This window comes from Orcinus orca, chromosome 18, assembly GCF_937001465.1.
Source record: "Orcinus orca chromosome 18, mOrcOrc1.1, whole genome shotgun sequence".
Classification (NCBI taxonomy): Eukaryota; Metazoa; Chordata; class Mammalia; order Artiodactyla; family Delphinidae; genus Orcinus; species Orcinus orca.
This window is the reverse complement of record NC_064576.1, coordinates 11,507,626-11,525,610: the sequence shown is the minus strand read 5'-3', so window position 1 is coordinate 11,525,610 and position 17,985 is coordinate 11,507,626. Positions and strand designations below refer to the sequence as shown.

Here is a 17,985-nt window from a genome sequence, read left to right as displayed (position 1 = left end):
AGACACCCTGCCCATGGCAATTGTAAATGGTGGAGTCTGGATCTAAAGCCACATCTGTCTGACTTTAAAAACATTGCTGGGAACCGCTGCAGACAAAGCCCCTGAAAGGACCCCTTCCCCACTCCCAGAGAGTGGCTGGGCTTGTGGACAGAGTGAGGCAAAGGAGACAGAGCGAGGGCCCCATGAGAAAGGCAATGGAAATACCATGTGCCAGGCTCTGCGTTTTGTATGAGTTAACTCATTTCATCTTTACAACGCCAAATGAGGTAAGTATGACTATGAAAAATACACAGAAACAGAAGTAAGATTAAAGACTGGTATGGGCATTATGGGATAAATCTGAGCATTGGTATGAGGTTTCCAATTTTACAGTCTGGCCAGTTTCATCACCTACATGAAATACCACGTTAGCAACTAGAACAACACAGAAGCTAAGGACATAAACTCAGAATGAACCACAGTCCTGCAGACTGATTAGGTAAAAAGACTGCCCTTTATTCTGCCCTATGAGTTAGTTCCATTATTGGGTGGTCTAAGCATTAGCCACAGCAGGATGCTTCATTTATTCAAACTGTGGTGTAAAAGAGAAGAAATGAAGACAGCATAAGCCTGTGAGCGTCTGTGAAGATATATATATATATTTTTGTACCATTATCTTTATGAAGGAGCTGGCACGTGTGCTCAATCAGAGTATTAATAAATACATTTCTCATGCATTTTCTTATGGAAAAACTACTCAATTTGAATCTTGATTTATGCCATCTGTTTTCCTCCCCATGGGGGCTGCTCTAACATTATTTCAGATAGAAAAAATATTGTAGGAAAGAAGATTTTAGAAAACTGATTTCAGGACTGCATTCTAGCCATAAACCAGTATCTCCATCAGCAATTAGTCTGTCACATCTCATCTAAACTGTTAACACTACAAATACATCCTACCCACCACACACACACTTGCAAAGATATTCTTTTCCTAAAAGTATAAACAATCTAGTTTGAAGATTTAAAATGAAAAATTAACATGCATTAAACAAAAAGCAAACAGGACAAATATGTGGTTAAGTGTACTACATGTGTTATTCCTGAAATCTGAGATCTTTATTTCAGTGTAGAGTTAAGGGGTTTCATAGCTGAGGAGCAAAATCAGGAAAAGAATATTTGAAGTAGAAACTCAAGACTTCAAAGTTCTGATTTGAAAGCTAACAAATGATTGGATTAAAGATGCTTTCCGAATTAGACTGCAGAGAAGCAGGTCAGAGCCCGAGCATTACCAATGCCAGAGATGGCACCAAAGAGGTCCTTGTGCAGACTGGCATCCAGCGAGCTCCCAGACTTCTGCGGTGTCACTATCGGGTTCACGGCTGGCAAAGTAAGGGATTCCTCCTTCACAGTCTGTCGAGAAGGAGAGAGACAAGAAACAATTGAAGATGACTTTAAAGGATTCACCAACAGTTCTTGCAAGTGTGAGGGCGAGCCTAAGAACAGGACAGAACAGCCTGGCATGTTAAACGTGCCTGAGTGGGAGGAGCACAGCGCCGGGTGGAGGTGGGGTGTGTGGGTCAGAGGGAGCACGGGGCACGTCAGGTCTGGGGCGGGCGGAGAAACCTTGGCCCATGAAGTCCTGTATTTCCCCAGGAGGTCTAGCACCCTTCCCTTTCCAGAGCTCTGATGCCCAACATTTCTGTAGATTATTTCAATATGTTTCTTCCTTCAGAAGAAGCCCCATGTGCTCTTTCTAACTGGAAGGTTGTTTTTTTTCTCTCACATCAGAAATCTTCCCAAATGAGCAACAGTGACCTCACAGTAGCAGCAGTGAAAACCTCTGCAAGGTGGGTGCTTCGTGTGAATTCTCAATCAGTGGAGAAATTATGTTCATTATGAAGTTATGTCATAAAAGGGATTTTACTTTCATGAAAGCCAAAGCAAAAGCTGGTGTTCATTTTTCTCAGGATTGAAGCAGTACAGATAGGTAGCATTACACCCTGAATTACTTATTCCGATTAGAAAAGCAGACAAATTTAGAGAATACACATGTGAAATACAATGTTGTAGAGGGTGAGATTAGTGTGGTGCATTCCATGTAAGGACAGTGAACATTCACGCTCTTTGGAACTACAAAAACTATTCTATAAACACGGTTCATCTCAATGCACCATCATGTAGGAGATGTATAGAAAACAGGACAAAGCACCACTGTTGGGGGAAAAGGGACAGAAATACACACAAGGGAGCTCCCCCGGTGTATGCTGTAATGACAAAGTGGCAAGATGAACAATGGAGCCGGTTCACGGGTCCAGAATAAACAGAAAAAGGGCACTGCTGAACTGCTAACACCTATCCAAATTAATGCCAGATTGTCTCCAACCAAAACACTTTGAGATCATTTCTGGCATCATCCTTCAGTCAACTTAATTTCCAGTATATCTTTAAATGACTGCATAAAGCTAAAGTAAATTAAGGTGGTCAGTTTGGGGAGGTGGGGTCATTCACCCTGGCCCCCCAACATCTAGTCTGATTATCTTTCTAATTTTACAGAGGAACTTCAGCCCAAAGAGGTGGCTTTTCCAAGACTGTGTAGTATGTTACATCAGAACCGGGGCTAGCACTGAGCTCTTATAGCACGGAGGTTAAAACTATGCTTTTTTTTAAAAAAACAAAATAAACTCCTTCTTCTATAACTTTTTGTTGGATACACAAAGAAGATCCTGAAATCTTATAAGAAAACAAGCCATCAGGAAAGCATGGCTTTTTATAATGATTTTTTTTTTTTTTTCTTTTCGGTTCGCGGGCCTCTCGTTGTGGCCTCTCCTGCTGCGGAGCACAGGCTCCAGAGGCGCAGGCTCAGAGGCCACGGCTCACGGGCTCAGCCGCTTCGCGGCGTGTGGGATCTTCCTGGACCAGGGCACGAACCCGTGTCCCCTGCATCGGCAGGCGGACTCTCAACCACTGCGCCACCAGGGAAGCCCTATAATGATTTTTAACAAGAGTTGAAGGTTTACTGACTGACTCCGTCTTAGCCAGAAATGCAACTTACCAAGACTACTGTAGATTATTATGGTTTTAGGGGCACAAAAAGAGGAGACGTGTATAGTTGAATAGTGTCCCTCCAATTGCATATCCACCCTGAACCTCAGAATGTGACCTTATTTGGAAAGAGGGTCTTTGCAGATGTAATTAAGATGTAAGATAAGACGATGTCATCCTGGATTAGGGTGGGCCCTAAATCCAAGCACTGGTGTCCTTATAAGGACAGAACAGGACACCAGAGACACAGACACACACCAGGGAGAACACCATGTGAAGACAGAGGCAGAGATTGGAGTGATACAGCTATAAGCTAAAAAAAGCAAGGATTTCGGGCAACCACCAGAAGCTAGGAGAAAGGCGTAGAACCAGCTCTTCACCCAGAACCTCAAGAAGGAACCAACCCAGCTGACATCTTGATTTTGGACTTCGGGCTTTCTGACTGTGAGAGAATAAATTTCTGTTGTTTTTGGCCAGGCACTTTGCGGCATTTTGTTAGGGCAGCCACAGGAAGCAAATACAGGCTGTGTCTATGTGAATGTGCTTACGTACACTGCCAGGGTTCACGGGGAAGGGAGACACATCTCTCACGTTGATCCGCTGGACATTCTCAATCAGCAGACCGAACAGAGGCAGGTAGAGAGTGGCTATCCTTGCTTGATGGCTCTGAAACAAAGGCGCAAAGCGTAAGTTTATCCCGGACTCAGAATTTAACGATGGACTGAGCTAGCACTTGGCCATCTCCTGTATTTGGATCCTTCCTATAAAGATTGCTGTTAGATTTTATTGTATAAACAGAGAAAGTCTTAGTGCTGTTACCACTAATTTTCTAATTGCTTATTTCTTTATATTACTCAAAATGAAGGACACTTATCAATCATATTTCCTTCCATTAGAGAACACTCACCCTGGAAGCATATCTGTCATCAAAAGAATGCTTTATCAGCAGGTTCTTAAGCACACCAATGGCAATCAGCCGGACCTCCCTGAACTCCTGGAGGGCGGTCCCCACCTCCCTCAGTAACAGTCCCACCAAGAAGTGGTTTCTGCAGAACTCATCCGTTAATGAGTAGTCAAGCTGGAGATCTGAAATGAGGATAGAAACCGCTTTAGTTAGAAAGGATGTAACACTCTTTGAATAAAATAAAAACCAAGCCCATCCTTTGCTTTCAGCCTCCCCTGTGTGTGTCATCAGGTGGTCACATCTGGCTTCCAAGGGGAAAGGGCTGATAACCTAAAATACTGCTCTGCACTCCAAAGTGAAAACAAAATTTAAATACAAATAAATGCACTGGATTTTGATTTTAAAAAGTATTACATCCTATATAATTATTAAGTTAGTGAATAGTTTTAGTAGCAATTTTTAGAATACAGGACAGCATGTTATATTACAAATGTAATTTTGTTATTGATATGAAATTTAAAAATAAAATTGTAGTAACTGACAACATTGCGGGGGAGTAAATTGTGCATAAGAGACACGTAATTAAAGAATAAATATAGGTGGTCTATTAAAATGGTCTTCACTACATGAGTTCATTTATCGATTTCCTGGTCATTAATGCCCATATATGCCCATTAAAACACAATGTGTTTAAAATGAACGAGTTACCATATTACCTATTATTTTGCTATCACTGAAGATCTTATTTGACTTAGAATTTTCTAAAATATACTCTTAAAACTTCTTTACCTCAAAAAGCCAATAGAAAAAAAGATATAAATTAGAACTAAAATGGACAAAGCACCAAATCAAACTAGTAAGTCATCAGCAAGCTAAGTGACAAGACTGAAAGCTCTTCTGGAAAAGAGATAATAAGCAGACGTGAAACCTACTGAGGGAGGGTAAATAAAAGCAGCTAAGCATCACACGCTAAAGCTGGAATACACCTGTCCAGAAAGCTGTGGCTCGGATTTAAATTCTTATACTGAATCCATTGTTAGAGGAAAGTCTATAGGCCTCTCCTTTAACTTTAATGCCACGTTAGTTGCTTCTAAACCTACTCAAAGTCTGACCCAAGTCCTATGAACTCTTTAGCAGAAGGAAGGGAAAGAGCGTTCATCTTTCCAGAATACTCATGTCCACTGTTTATGATTTTTAAGTCCAGTTTACTGAAAAGACAGTTCACAGCTTGAATTCACATGATCCCCTTAGAAGGAAAACTATTTATGGGTTTAATTGCACACGTGTGTGTGTGTGTGTACGTGTGCATGTGCAGAGAGGAGAGTGGAGGAGCAGGTGAGAAGGGTAAGAGGAAGGAGGATGCTGAAAAAAAAACGAAACTTTATTCCTATCAGTGCAGTTATGGAAATTATCTGTAGCTGACCCACCACCTGCCTAGGGCAGCCCTTCTAGCCGCCAAATACCCCGACAGTCTACTAAGAGCTTGTGCGAGTCTGTGGGGTACCTGAAGGGTCTCCTCCTCACTCCTCACTTGGTTCTACAGGATAGACACCTGGGCCAGTGGGGAAGATGGACATTAGCACAATGTTCACTGCCCAACCGCTGGGCAGCAAGAGCTATCCTCAGCACCCTGAGAGGTGAGAGGAAAACGGTCACAGTCTCCAAGGACAGGTGGGCTAGGAACTGAAGGTGGGGTGAAGGAGGGTCTGGGGTGCAGGGTAGGGAGCAGTTCACTCCAGGTGGGGCGCTGGGAGAGGCGAGGGGGAGACCTGGCTGGGCCCACAGGGGAGGTGCTGAGTGACTGGCCAGGAGGAAGACAGGATGCCCAGGGAGGTGCTATGTGAGGCTGAGAAGTGCGGGGAGGGCCTGCCATGTGTGAGGAGCTGGGACCAGCAGGTGTGCCCGGCATGTGGGGAACAGTGCAGGGTGGGACAGGCGGGTGGGCTGGGGTTGGATGGGGGATGCTGAACAGCCCAGGAGCTCAACCCCTCACCTTCTTCAATTATCACCCCAAAGTTGCCTTCTCAGTGAGGCTTTGCCTGGCCACCCGATCTCAATGCCAGCCCATTTCCTATCCCCTTCCCTTGCTTTATTTCTCTCTCCTTAGCACTTATCACTCTCTCATGTTCTACATATTTCACACAGGTAAGACAGCAGGGGATTTCATCCTTGTTGTCCACAACTCCATCCCAAGGCTAGGTAGAGTTGGTGCTGAGCAAGTATTTGCTGAATGCATGACCGCCGACTTCAGGCCACAGTCCCCCTTCTTGCTCTTTAAAAGGCAAGGTATTTATGTCTCTGAATGAATTCCTTTGTGAGTTTCTCTCTGAATTTCAGAGTCAGTTGATTTAGGTGTCATTAATAGTTTGGTGGCATCCTTCCACTTTTTCTCTCCTTTAGCATAAATAATCCTGAGCACATACAAGGTGCTAGATATTACTTGACAGATCCAAGAGACGAATTTGATTCATTTGACTTACTCAGTGAAGACAAAGAAATCTCTATGAGCTTAATTCTCTTCAAACTCAGAAAGGATACAGAACAGTTAATAAAGACTCAGCATGCAAACATAAAAAGCATGTGAAAAGCCATGTTGCTTGTGACATAGGTTACTGCTACTGCTATAAACAAGGACTATGAAAATGGTGGAATAATACATTTTTGAAATGAAGCAGAGCTTTTTGTTTATTTGCTTTACTTCTTAAAGAAACGTCCTAGAGGACCTAGTGACCCCAGGAGCAAAAAACCAGATGACTCCTGGGGATGCTGTGGCAATGTCTTAGCTACAGTGAGAACAAATTCACTGGTTTATCATCAATTTTAAAACTGATCCAAGTATATGGCAAATGCCTACATGAATAGCATACGTAAGCATTTCAGCAATCACTTGCATTCTTTTTCTTTTAAAGGTGGAAGATGCAAGAAAGCAAGCGTCACCCCCCACACCTACCTACAGGAGTGTCATTTGACTCCACAGCTGGTGAAAGAAAAGCTAATTCACAAGAAAAAAGAAAAGTGAAACAAATAAAAATAAACTACAGTAAATAAAATGGATTACTATTGTTTAAGCAATGGAACTTTTCAATGAAAAAGAGTCACACTGGCATGATCTGTAGTCTGGTAATTTTGCACACTGGCATGATCTGTAGTCTGGTAAATTTGCTAAAAAAAAATAAGTTCCTACAGAGCATTTTATCAATTTTTTTTAATGGAAATTTAACAAGAAAAAAATCAATTCATCAATGAAAAATATCAGATAATTTGAATGTCATGTGTGAACTAATTCTCTTTTCTTATTAAAAATGAATGGCTCTCTTTCTGAAAAGACTAGGATTAATATATTTAAAGATAAATTACCTTGGTATCTTTGAATCCTGCCTTTTCCAAATGGCATTGGTAAATTCAATGGAATATAATGTTCATGATTGCACACCACACGGAGAAATTCAAATTTGTATTCAAAGAGGGTCTGCAGGAAAAATATGGTTAGTCGTAAGTTAAATGCCTCAGTGGATACTTTATACAGCCTCCTGAAAAACCTATTAGGAATCACACACTCGTCTTTAGCCTCTTCCCTGTCTTAGAGCTGCAGGCTCTGGGCTATTTTACAGATTTCAGAATGTCTGCAGGGATTTGTTTGAAAATTGGGAACACATTTCATTAAACAATGTCCTCCACTGACTTTTAGGGCATTTATGATTTATGCTCCTCTTACTTCAATAAAGGATTTCAGGCAGCTTATAATTATAGGCACAGGTTCAGTGCAATAAAAAAATGCGTAAGGCAGAGCTTTAAAATAGACACGCAAGGGAAGAGACAGATAATTCTAGCAGAGAAAGGCTACATGGTTATTTCTGTTACCTTGTTAAATAAACTATGATTTGCAACACATATACTTTTAGTTTTGCAGCTGAGAAGTCATTTAAGGTATTTCTGAGAAAAATCAACAGGTATTTATGTTGCATATGGAATTACTGTGTCCTTAATATCTCACACATTAATGCAAGTACTAGTTAGTACTAGTTAGTATCTCCAAGAGAGGAGAATGAATAGTGCCTCTGGGACTGAAAGAAAATTCTGATGTGAACCAAGAGAAACAGGTGGGTATCCAGATGTCACTCAGAGAGACAAAAAGAACAGTGTGTAACACACACACACACACACACACACACACACACACACACACACGTGCACACGTGCGCACAGGCTACCTTAGGATCTCCAGGAGCAAAGCAGCTGATGTAGTTGTTGATCTGCTTAAAGACAAAGCCCCTATCCATGAAGGTGAAACATCTCTGTGGAGGAAACAACCCACAAAGTTTAAGTATTTAGGCTTTTTTTGAAAGTTGGCTTCTAATCTGCATTTATTGTAAGTTTATCCTTTGGCATAAAAACCTGCCATCAACGTTCACTAAGCATCTATATGTACGAGTCACTCTGCTAGAAAAAGCACATTAGGCACTCGGCAGACACCCTCTTCCCCGGAGGCCCCCACCTTGATGAACACAGCCAGGCTATGATTCGCATTCTTAGACGCCTCCGGGTTATCTCGAAACTTCTGAGTGATGTGTGGCATCAGCATATTCACAACAGTTTCCACTGCATGATGATAGGATGCAGGAAATCTCTGGTTTCGCAATAACTAAAAAGGATTTAGAGCAAACATTTATTATTTTTTAAGTTGCAACCTTCGAGGGGAAAAAAAACCCCACCTCATCCCTGAGTTCATTTCAAAAACCCAGGGCTCTCATCTTATTTATCTGAAATTAGATAAGATAAATTATTCTTTCTTCTCTCGAAGTACTGTATGAGTATTCTAATACTTCAAATAAATGCTGTGGATCAGGTCTGAGATGTTAGACTTCAGTATGATAAAGACCACTGTGGAGGTATTTATAAAAATGTGGAGATGCACCTTTACTTCCAGAGATTCTGATCAGACCAGCATTTTTACTGCCTTTTACTTTGATTCTCATGCCTGTATCTTTCAGAGCTTTCTTTAGAAAACACTGTCTTAGGTTTAATCCTCAAGTACTCAAACTGAACACACACAGAATGGTGACTGTATGTCACTAGTTGAAACTGCTTAGAAGTCCTCTTTAAATTGACTTTACATAATAATTTTTCCCCATCAGGAACGCTTGCCTAAGAAATTACACACAGGTCACTTAGCAATTAGCTACCACTTACCATATATCTTCTATACACCAGGCACTGCACTAGATATTTTTATGTACTTTTTCATTAAATTCTTAAACACCCTCATATTATAGAGGGTCAGAGAGGTTAGGTAAATGTGTCTTCAGTCACACAGCTAACAATAACAAGATTCAAAGCCAGATCTACAATGAGTTTAAAGCCTATGCTCTTTCTGCTCTGTGATGCTGCGCTGCCCCCTCTGGCCCCAGTGCATGGAACCATTTATTGAAGGCCTGGAACGTGAAGGGGGCTGAACTGGATGCTCCGCGACACTTACCCGTGCATGCACGTGATTCTAAGAGCACGTAATTCTAACAGCCACAACAGGGGGGTGTTTTCATCCCCACATTACAGATGAGATGAAACTGAAGCTTGGAAGGATTCAATAAAAAATACTAACTGACCTTTAATATCTTTCCTTTCCTTCTCCCTTTCAGTGGCCGAACTCCTGGGTTTTACAGGGCACATGGCTGCCCAGCTAGAGACTGCATTTCCCAGCATAAGTTGTGGCAAGATAATGGCCATGTGACTAGTTCTGGCCAATGGGCTGTAAGAGGCTTGCCTTTCTCATAAAAGGAGCTGCTTGACTACCAAGTCCTCCTCTTTGCCACTGCCTGGAATGTGGAGTGGTGGTGAGCCAGCTTCTCAGCTATGCAGACGAGGGTGACACCTGGGCTGGAGAGTTGGATAGGAGCTTGAGTCCCTGAATGACCTTGCAGGACAAGATCCCCACTGTCTGAGCTGCCTACTGGCTCATAATTTTCCAAAAGAGAGAAATGAACCTTCTGTCTTAATTTAGCCACTATTATTTTGGCCTCTTTTGGAGCAGCCAAACCAGTATCCTAATATCAAACAAACAGTATTTTGTAAAACTAGAACTGGAGCCTAGGTATTTATGCTATGAAAGCATGCATTATTTTATGCATTAAATACCAGAACCTACTATGAAATTTTGAAATGCCAGCTTTGTAATAATCTCAGTTCTCAAACCAATAACAAGACAATCTTTGTAAATGTACATAAACTCAAGAATCCAGTGAGGGAAGGATCAAGTCATAAGAAATGGAAGTTTACCTACTTTCAAAAACAGAAGAGTAAAATTTTAAATTCCAAAAGGACTTTGTTCCATATGTGCAAACCAGTAACTCTATATCCTGAGGTGTCAGCCTCAACAGATGATCAGCTTCCAGGAACCCAGGTAAGGCCAACTCTAACCACCAGGCATGACCGCCAGCTACCTAAGCTGGCCATTCCTAAAAAAGAGGTCTCCCAAGAAAAGCCTACAGCATGGGGCTGAGTCAACAGCTGCTTAAACCATGAAAAGTGGACGGGGAACTCTATAATGGCAGCATGGGGTGGACCGAATGGAACCCATTAGTCAATATTATTATAACTAAAAGTGGGACAACCAGACTCCTATGCCTCTGACGTGATACAGTAGCACCAGCCAAGGTGTATCCTTGCCACAAAGAAAATCAAACCTGGATGGAATTAAGCCTCTAGATATCACTACACAAGGGTACAGGATACAGAGGGTACAGAGAATCATGTCACGTATCACTGCAAGGTTACAACTGGCCAAATCTAGAATATGGAAAATTCTGCAGGACAAATGGTCTACTTTCTTCAACAAATACACTGCATTAAAGAAACAAACAAATGGAGAGGAAACAGTGTGAGGATCCAAGAAACTTCAGAGACACATCAACCCAATGCAGTGTGTGGACTATGTTTAGATCCTGATTCAGACCAACTGTAAAATGACATTTTTAAGACACCTGGGGGAAACGGAATACAGATGGGGTGTTGGATGATAATAGAGAAATATTTCTAACTTTATTGAGTGTCATATGGTGCAATGGTTATTCTTTTTTAAGGCTTTATCCATTGGATATTATACACTAGTTTTATAGGTGAAATGATAAAATATTGGGGAACTGCTTTAAAAATACTCTAGGAAAAAAGAAGTATGAGGGTGGATACCTAAAAGCAAGAATGGCAGAGTGTTGATAACTGTTGAAGCTGGGTGGGTGAGAGGCACATGAGATTCATGAAACTATTCCCTTTCTTTTTCTTTTTAAAAATTTCTATAATAAAATTTTTTTAATGGTGAGATAAAGCTCTCCCTGCAGTGACAAACAGCTATTGTCTAGAGTCCTCATTTGGCAACAAAGCAATGAGGCAAGACACACATTGAAGGGTAATAAAGACTGAGGTAATGAGATGACTTTATGGAGATTATTATAAACTGAGATGGAAGAACATGATCTAGGCTAATGAGCTGATATCTAGGGGAGTGAGTGTTATAAGCGCTGGCTCAGGAGAGGACAGACACTAAGACAGCAGGAGACTTCTCAGCCAAACGAAACCTACCTCCTGACCATGTCCTGCAGCCGGATCTCCCTTTGGTAATGCTGCAGCGTCCACAGTGGCCCGGCCACAACCATCTATGCCTCCAACAAGGGCTGCCGGTGCTCGGTCTGCCGGCCCAGCACCTGCCCACACCTGATCTGCCTCCTCCAGCCCACCTGCTGCGCCCCATGCCCCCCACCCTGCTGTCAGCCCGACACCTTCATGCCCTCCTGCTGGCTGCTCAGCTCCTGCCACCAGACCCCTGGCCTGAGTGGGATCTCCCTGATGACCCACACTCAGCCTTGAAGCGAAGGGCCCTGCGGGCCCTGCTGCTGACAGCCACGTCTCCACAGACGCCAGCGAGGGGCTATACCATGTCCTACATCATCTGGGTGCCGCATCCACTGCCGCCCAAGTCGCTGCCCACTGCGCAAGGACATCCAAAAGCCTTCACGCGTTCAGTGCTGTGCTCCTTGCTGTGTTCTACTCTCCTGGGTGTAGAGACCTCTCTTCTACAGGCCATTTCACTGCTCAGTGTTAACAATAAATAAGACTACTAGTTAATAAACTTCATTCTCCTGGCTTAGCAAACGACAGTAACAACAGAAAAGTAATGGGATAGACAAGAAATTTGCCAATGACATTTCCAGCAGTCTCAAGTTACTCCCTCTCACTGGAATCCCTACATCACTTCTCTCTTTTGTCCTGCAAGTTCTTTCCTTCTCCCGTGTCCTCGTTTTCATCTGCAGAACTCGGTCTTCTCTCTAACCTTTCTGTGTTTACTTCTCTCTGCACCCTGCTGGTGCCATATCCTTACAGGGAAAAGGCTGCCCTCCCCTTCGTGCTGGCTCACGTGGGCATGGGGGTGACCCATTCAGATCAGGAGGACGAGCAGCCCTCCAGGTAGACAAAGGAGGGAAATGGAAGGAGTCTGGGCCTCTGTAACTCTGTGGAATGGAACCCCCATACTACCCTGGACTTTGAGGTGAGAAGAAATAAACTTTTTCTCTTGTGTGTCAATATTACTTTAGATCTCTGTCACAGCAGCTGAACCCATAGCCCTAAAGCATAAGATCTCCCAAGAAAACTGATCACCTCCACCTTCCCTGGTAAACCATGCCCCGATTCTCTCTTTGGAAAGCTCCATTCTACTGTACGCTCACACTTAATATCCAGGTGGCCTTTTATCCCCCATTCAATCTGACTTTACTACGTTCTAAGTCAGATTTATTGAGGTTTAATTTACATACACTAAAATTCACCCTTTTAAGGTACACAGTTGGGTTCATCTGGACAAATGAATACAGCTGTGTAACCACTACCACAGCCAAGATACAGTCCATTTCTATCACCCAAAAAACTTCCTCTTGGGCTTCCCTGGTGGTGCAGTGGTTGAGAGTCCACCTGCCGATGCAGGGGACACAGGATCGTGCCCCGGTCTGGGAAGATCCCACGTGCCGCAGAGCAGCTGGGCCCGTGAGCCATGGCCGCTGAGCCTGCGTGTCCGGAGCCTGTGCTCCGCAACGGGAGAGGCCACAACAGTGAGAGGCCGCAAAAAAAAAAAAAAAAAATTCCTCTTGTCCCTTTGAATCCCCTCCCCCACGCTGGCCCCTGGAAACCACTGCTCTGTTTTCTGTCCCTGTAGTTTACCTTTTTCTAGAAGGTCATATAAATGAACACATACAGTGTATAGTGTATCGTGTATATGTGACCACAGTGACCTCCTTCACATAACATAATGCTTTCGAGATCCATCCGTGTTACTGGATGGAAATCAAATCAATACTTTGTTCCTTTTTATTACTAAGTAGTATTTCATTGTATGGAGTTACCACAACCTGTCTATCATTCACCAGTTAATGGACATTTCCAGTTTTTGGCTCCTATGAATAAAACTGCTATGCACATTTGCATACAGGTCTTTGTGTGGATATCTGTTTTCATTTCTCTTTGGTAAATACTTTAGAAGTATAATTGCTGGGTCAAATTATTGGTTCTGTCTTAATATCCTCTCTTATTCATTCATAATGGTTTGTGTCCTCATCCTCAAGCCTACCTCTTCCCTCCCAATGCTAGATCTTCATCAGCATCACCAGAAAATGTCATTTAGAGAGCTAAAAAAAATAAATAAATAAAAGACATATAAACAATGACAGATGCATTAATCTGTTCCACAGACTATTTAAACTCCAGGAGGAAGGGAGACTCATTGGTACAAAAGTTTCCCAATCACTCTGCTAACATTTACACTCTCTTTCATCTTGTCACTACCCTGCCTTTCTATGGTCTCTACCAAATCGTCTGCTGCTTGGCCACAAAGCTCCCCAAAATAATCCTTCTAGGCCCAGGTAAAGTTCCAGCTCCAGCTCCACGTGAATCTACCACGTTGGAGCTTGTACACCTTCCTGCACTCTCCTCTGACTGCATGTTCTCCTTCTCCAAGGACTCTGTGAGCTTCAAGGTTGAGGACGCACCCTCCACTCTACCTGCATTTCTCCTCAGTGCTCTGCACAGAACAAACACTATTTGAAACAATGACTCATGGATGGAAGTATGGCTATTACTGTTCTGCCATCATGTATGTATAGAGTTCACACATATGGTTTAGAGGAAGTCCAGGCAGTACACTTAGAACATGAACCATATACCACCCTTTTGTTCACTCTTCAAATGAAAGCTCTTTCCTTGCTCAATTAAGACAGAAAATGGTTGAAAGCTAAACAACTGACACTTAAAGGTAGATATTCATCCTGTCCACTGCCAGGTTTCCAGCTTCCCCGAGGAACACCTGTGGAATGCTAACAATTTGCGTGATTCAGTATGGGAGGGAAGGAAACTCAAAATGAGTCTGCTGAAATTACAGTTGCTAAAAATAAATGACAGAAAAAACACACCTAAAATATGCTGACCTTAGAGGCAGAGTGGGAACTCCTCAGTAAGCCCCAATGAGGCCTGTTTTGTATCTTTCTCAAAAACTGCTTATTACAAATTCTAAGGACCTCACCTATAAAACACTCAAGTTTGGCACGGTCATATGTTATCAATCCAAACTTTGCAGGTTCATCTGCGGTAGTAAAGAAATTGATTACTTTAGATGCTAGTTCAGAGAGGCTCCGATTCACAGCTCTCCTCCGCAAGTGTAGCAAAGTGTAGTTTGCTTGGCCGCGCACGGGAAGGTGGACATATATACATGGTTGCCTTCATCTTCGGTACAACAGCGTGCAGATTTATCCCTCCTCATATATGGGCATCAGATGGAACAACCCTGCCAGCACCGGGACTGGAAAATGAAGGCCTCAGTTCAAGACACACTATGCCCCCAAATGCTGATCCACGGCAGATATCCTTGGGCAGGGCTTTCAGCAACACTGAAAGCAACATCTGGCTCTTACATGAATCCATGGCCCAGGTGCCCCTACAAGACAGTTGTGTGCCTGTTCATGGCACTTTAAGACAGACTCACCAATGAGGAAGAAAGTCAAGGTCGGGATTATAAACACATTGGATTATACTGACAACCTTCAGCCTAAAAACAGAAAAACTCTGAGGGGATCTGATCATGATTCTGGAAATCACAAGTGGTACAGAAATGGTGACTATGAACTTGTTCCCTAAATCCAGAACACAGGGATCAGGGACTAGGACATGCAATTCTTAATATGTAAATATAAGACAAACATTAAAATAAATAATTCAAACATAAAAACTCATTACTCCTAAGATATGAGGCAAAGTTAATGCACGCTTCAAAAACTGAGAGAAGTTCCTAGATCAACGTGTGGTTTAGGGGAAGGGCGGCATGATTTAGGGGAAGGATGCTATCTTGGGTGACATGGAAGCAGAAGCCACAGGAGAGACCCTCTAAAAGTGAATAATGTCAAACTCCCCAAAGTGGGGAGCTGGTGTTTTGAATCTCTTTTTATAGTAAATTATGCTGCGATTAAGCTTTCTCCTTTTGGATGCCTGTGTTTCTTTGCAAACTGGATAATTTTAAAATAAACTACTTCTAAAAACTGTCTGAATGCTGTTTTGAGACCAAGATATAATTAACTTACAGAAAAGGTTCTGCATGGCAGCATCTGAGTGCTTTGTGTAAAGTTCCAAGTACAAACTATTCCCTCGTGGCGTTGGAGAATGGGGTTATAGGCTGGGAATGGCAGAACACTTGAGATAGGCTGATCCTGCCTCTAGCATGACTCTTGGCTCTGCTCAATTGTGTGACCCTGGGCAGGTCACTTCATGGGTACAGACTTCCGTCTCTACCTCTGTGAAATAAGGGAGGAGTTGGACAAGAAGTTGGCTTTCTGGTCCCTACTGACCCTAAAGTTCTACGGTTTAATTTGCCATCTTGAGAAAAGATCACACACAATTAAATTCCTTTATTAATTTTTTATCACAGTTCTCAGATAGATGACACTGATAGTTGATTTTAAATATACTTCTCAACCAGTCCCTCCCATGAGGAAGCTTGCACAAACCTCTCAGATAGCCTCATCCACAAGAGGGCAGACAGAAGCAAGATGAACTACAATCCTGTAGCCTGTGGAAAGAAAACCACATTCACAGAAAGATAAACAAAATGAAAAGGCAGAGGACTATGTCCCAGATGAAGGAACAAGATAAAAACCCAGAAAAACAACTAAATGAGGTGGAGATAGGCAACCTTCCAGAAAAAGAACTCAGAATAATGATACTGAAGATGATCCAGGACCTCAGAAAAAGAAAGGAGGCAAAGGTCGAGAAGATGCAAGAAATGTTTAACAAAGACTTGGAGAACTAAAGGATAAACACCTAGAAGAATTAAAAAACAAACAAACAGAGATGATTAATACAATAACTGAAATGAAAAACACACTGGAAGGAATCAATAGCAGAATAACTGAGGCAGAAGAACACATAAGTGACCTGGAAGACAGAAGGGTGGAATTCACTGCAATGGAACAGAATAAAGAAAAAAGAATGAAAAGAAATAAAGCCAGCCTAAGAGACCTCTGGGACAACATTAAACTCAACAACATTTGCATTATAGGGGTCCCAGAAGGAGAAGAGAAAGAGAAAGGACCTGAGAAAATATTTGAAGAGATTATAGTCAAAAACTTTCCTAACATGGGAAAGGAAATAGCCACCCAAGTCCAGGAAGTGCAGAGAGTCCCAGGCAGGATAAACCCAAGGAGAAACACGCTGAGACGCACAGTAATCAAACTGACAAGGATTAAAGACAAAGAAAAATTATTAAAAGCAGCAGGGAAGGGCTTCCCTGGTGGTGCAGTGGTTGAGAGTCCACCTGCTGATGCAGGGGACACGGGTTCGTGCCCCGGTCCGGGAAGATCCCACATGCTGTGGAGCGGCTGGGCCTGTGAGCTATGGCCGCTGAGCCTGCACGTCCGGAGCCTGTGCTCCACAACAGGAGAGGCCGCAACTGTGAGAGGCCCGCGTACCGCAAAAAAAAAAAAAAAAAGCAGCAGGGAAAAACGACAAATAACATACAAGTGAACTCCCATAAGGTTAACAGCTGATTTCTCAGCAGAAACTCTACAAGCCAGAAGGGAATGGCACGATATATTTAAAGCAATGAAAGGGAAGGACCTACAACCAAGATTACTTTACCCAGCAAGGATCTCATTCAGATTTGACAGAGAAATCAAAAGCTTTATAGACAAGCAAAAGCTAAGAGAATTCAGCACCACTAAACCAGCTTTACAACAAATGCTAAAGGAACTTCTCTAGGCAGGAAACACAAGAGAAGGAAAAGACCTACGAAAACAAACCCAAAACAATTAAGAAAATGGTAACAGGAACATGCATATTGATAATTACCTTAAATGTAAATGGATTAAATGCTCCAACCAAAAGACATAGACTGACTGAACTGATACAAAAACAAGGCCCATATATATGCTGTCTACCAAGAGACCCACCTTCAGACCTAGGGACACATACAGACTGAAAGTTAGGGGATGGAAAAAGATATTCTATGCAAATGAAAATCAAAAGAAAGCTGGAGTAGCAATTCTCCTATCAGACAAAATAGACTTTAAAATAAAGAATGTTATAAGAGACAAGGAAGGACACGACCTAATGATCAAAGGATCAATCCAAGAAGAAGATATAATAATTATAAATATATATGCACCCAACATAGGAGCACTCAATACATAAGGCAAATGCTAACAGCTATAAAAGAGGAAATCGACAGTAACACAGTAAGAGTGGGGGACTTTAACACCTCACTTACATCAATGGACAGATCATCCAGACAAAAAATTAATAAAAAATACACAAGCTTTAAATGACACAATAGACCAGATAGATTTAATTGATATTTATAGGACATTCCATCCAAAAACAGCAGATTGCACTTTCTTCTCAAGTGCACACGGAACATTCTCCAGGACAGATCATATCTTGGGTCACAAATCAAGCCTCAGTTAATTTAAGAAACTTAAAATCATATCAAGCACCCTTTCCGACCACAACACTATGAGATCAGAAATTACAGGGGAAAA

General features: G+C 42.3%; 2 protein-coding genes across 35 annotated transcripts in view; one reads left to right on the top strand and one right to left on the bottom strand.

Moving 5' to 3' along the window:
• DOCK9 (dedicator of cytokinesis 9) overlaps positions 1 to 17,985 on the bottom strand; it is a 352,709-nt gene that overhangs the window by 63,985 nt on the left and 270,739 nt on the right. For all 34 annotated transcript variants that reach the window (XR_004485275.2, XR_004485276.2, XR_004485277.2 and 31 more), the window contains 6 exons: positions 8,424 to 8,570; positions 8,140 to 8,223; positions 7,286 to 7,397; positions 3,932 to 4,110; positions 3,577 to 3,690; positions 1,272 to 1,392 (listed from right to left, as the gene is read on the bottom strand). Coding sequence is in view for 29 of the 34 variants with exons in the window: in XM_049701162.1 (XP_049557119.1) it covers positions 1,272 to 1,392; positions 3,577 to 3,690; positions 3,932 to 4,110; positions 7,286 to 7,397; positions 8,140 to 8,223; positions 8,424 to 8,570 (757 nt within the window). In the remaining 5 variants the exon portion in view is untranslated. The remainder of the gene's footprint in view (positions 1 to 1,271; positions 1,393 to 3,576; positions 3,691 to 3,931; positions 4,111 to 7,285; positions 7,398 to 8,139; positions 8,224 to 8,423; positions 8,571 to 17,985) is intronic.
• Positions 11,543 to 11,989, top strand: LOC105748170 (keratin-associated protein 3-1; the record flags this gene model as incomplete). Its single annotated transcript, XM_012534388.2, has 1 exon — positions 11,543 to 11,989. A coding segment is annotated over one exon (243 nt), but the record flags the coding sequence as incomplete, so codon positions are not given.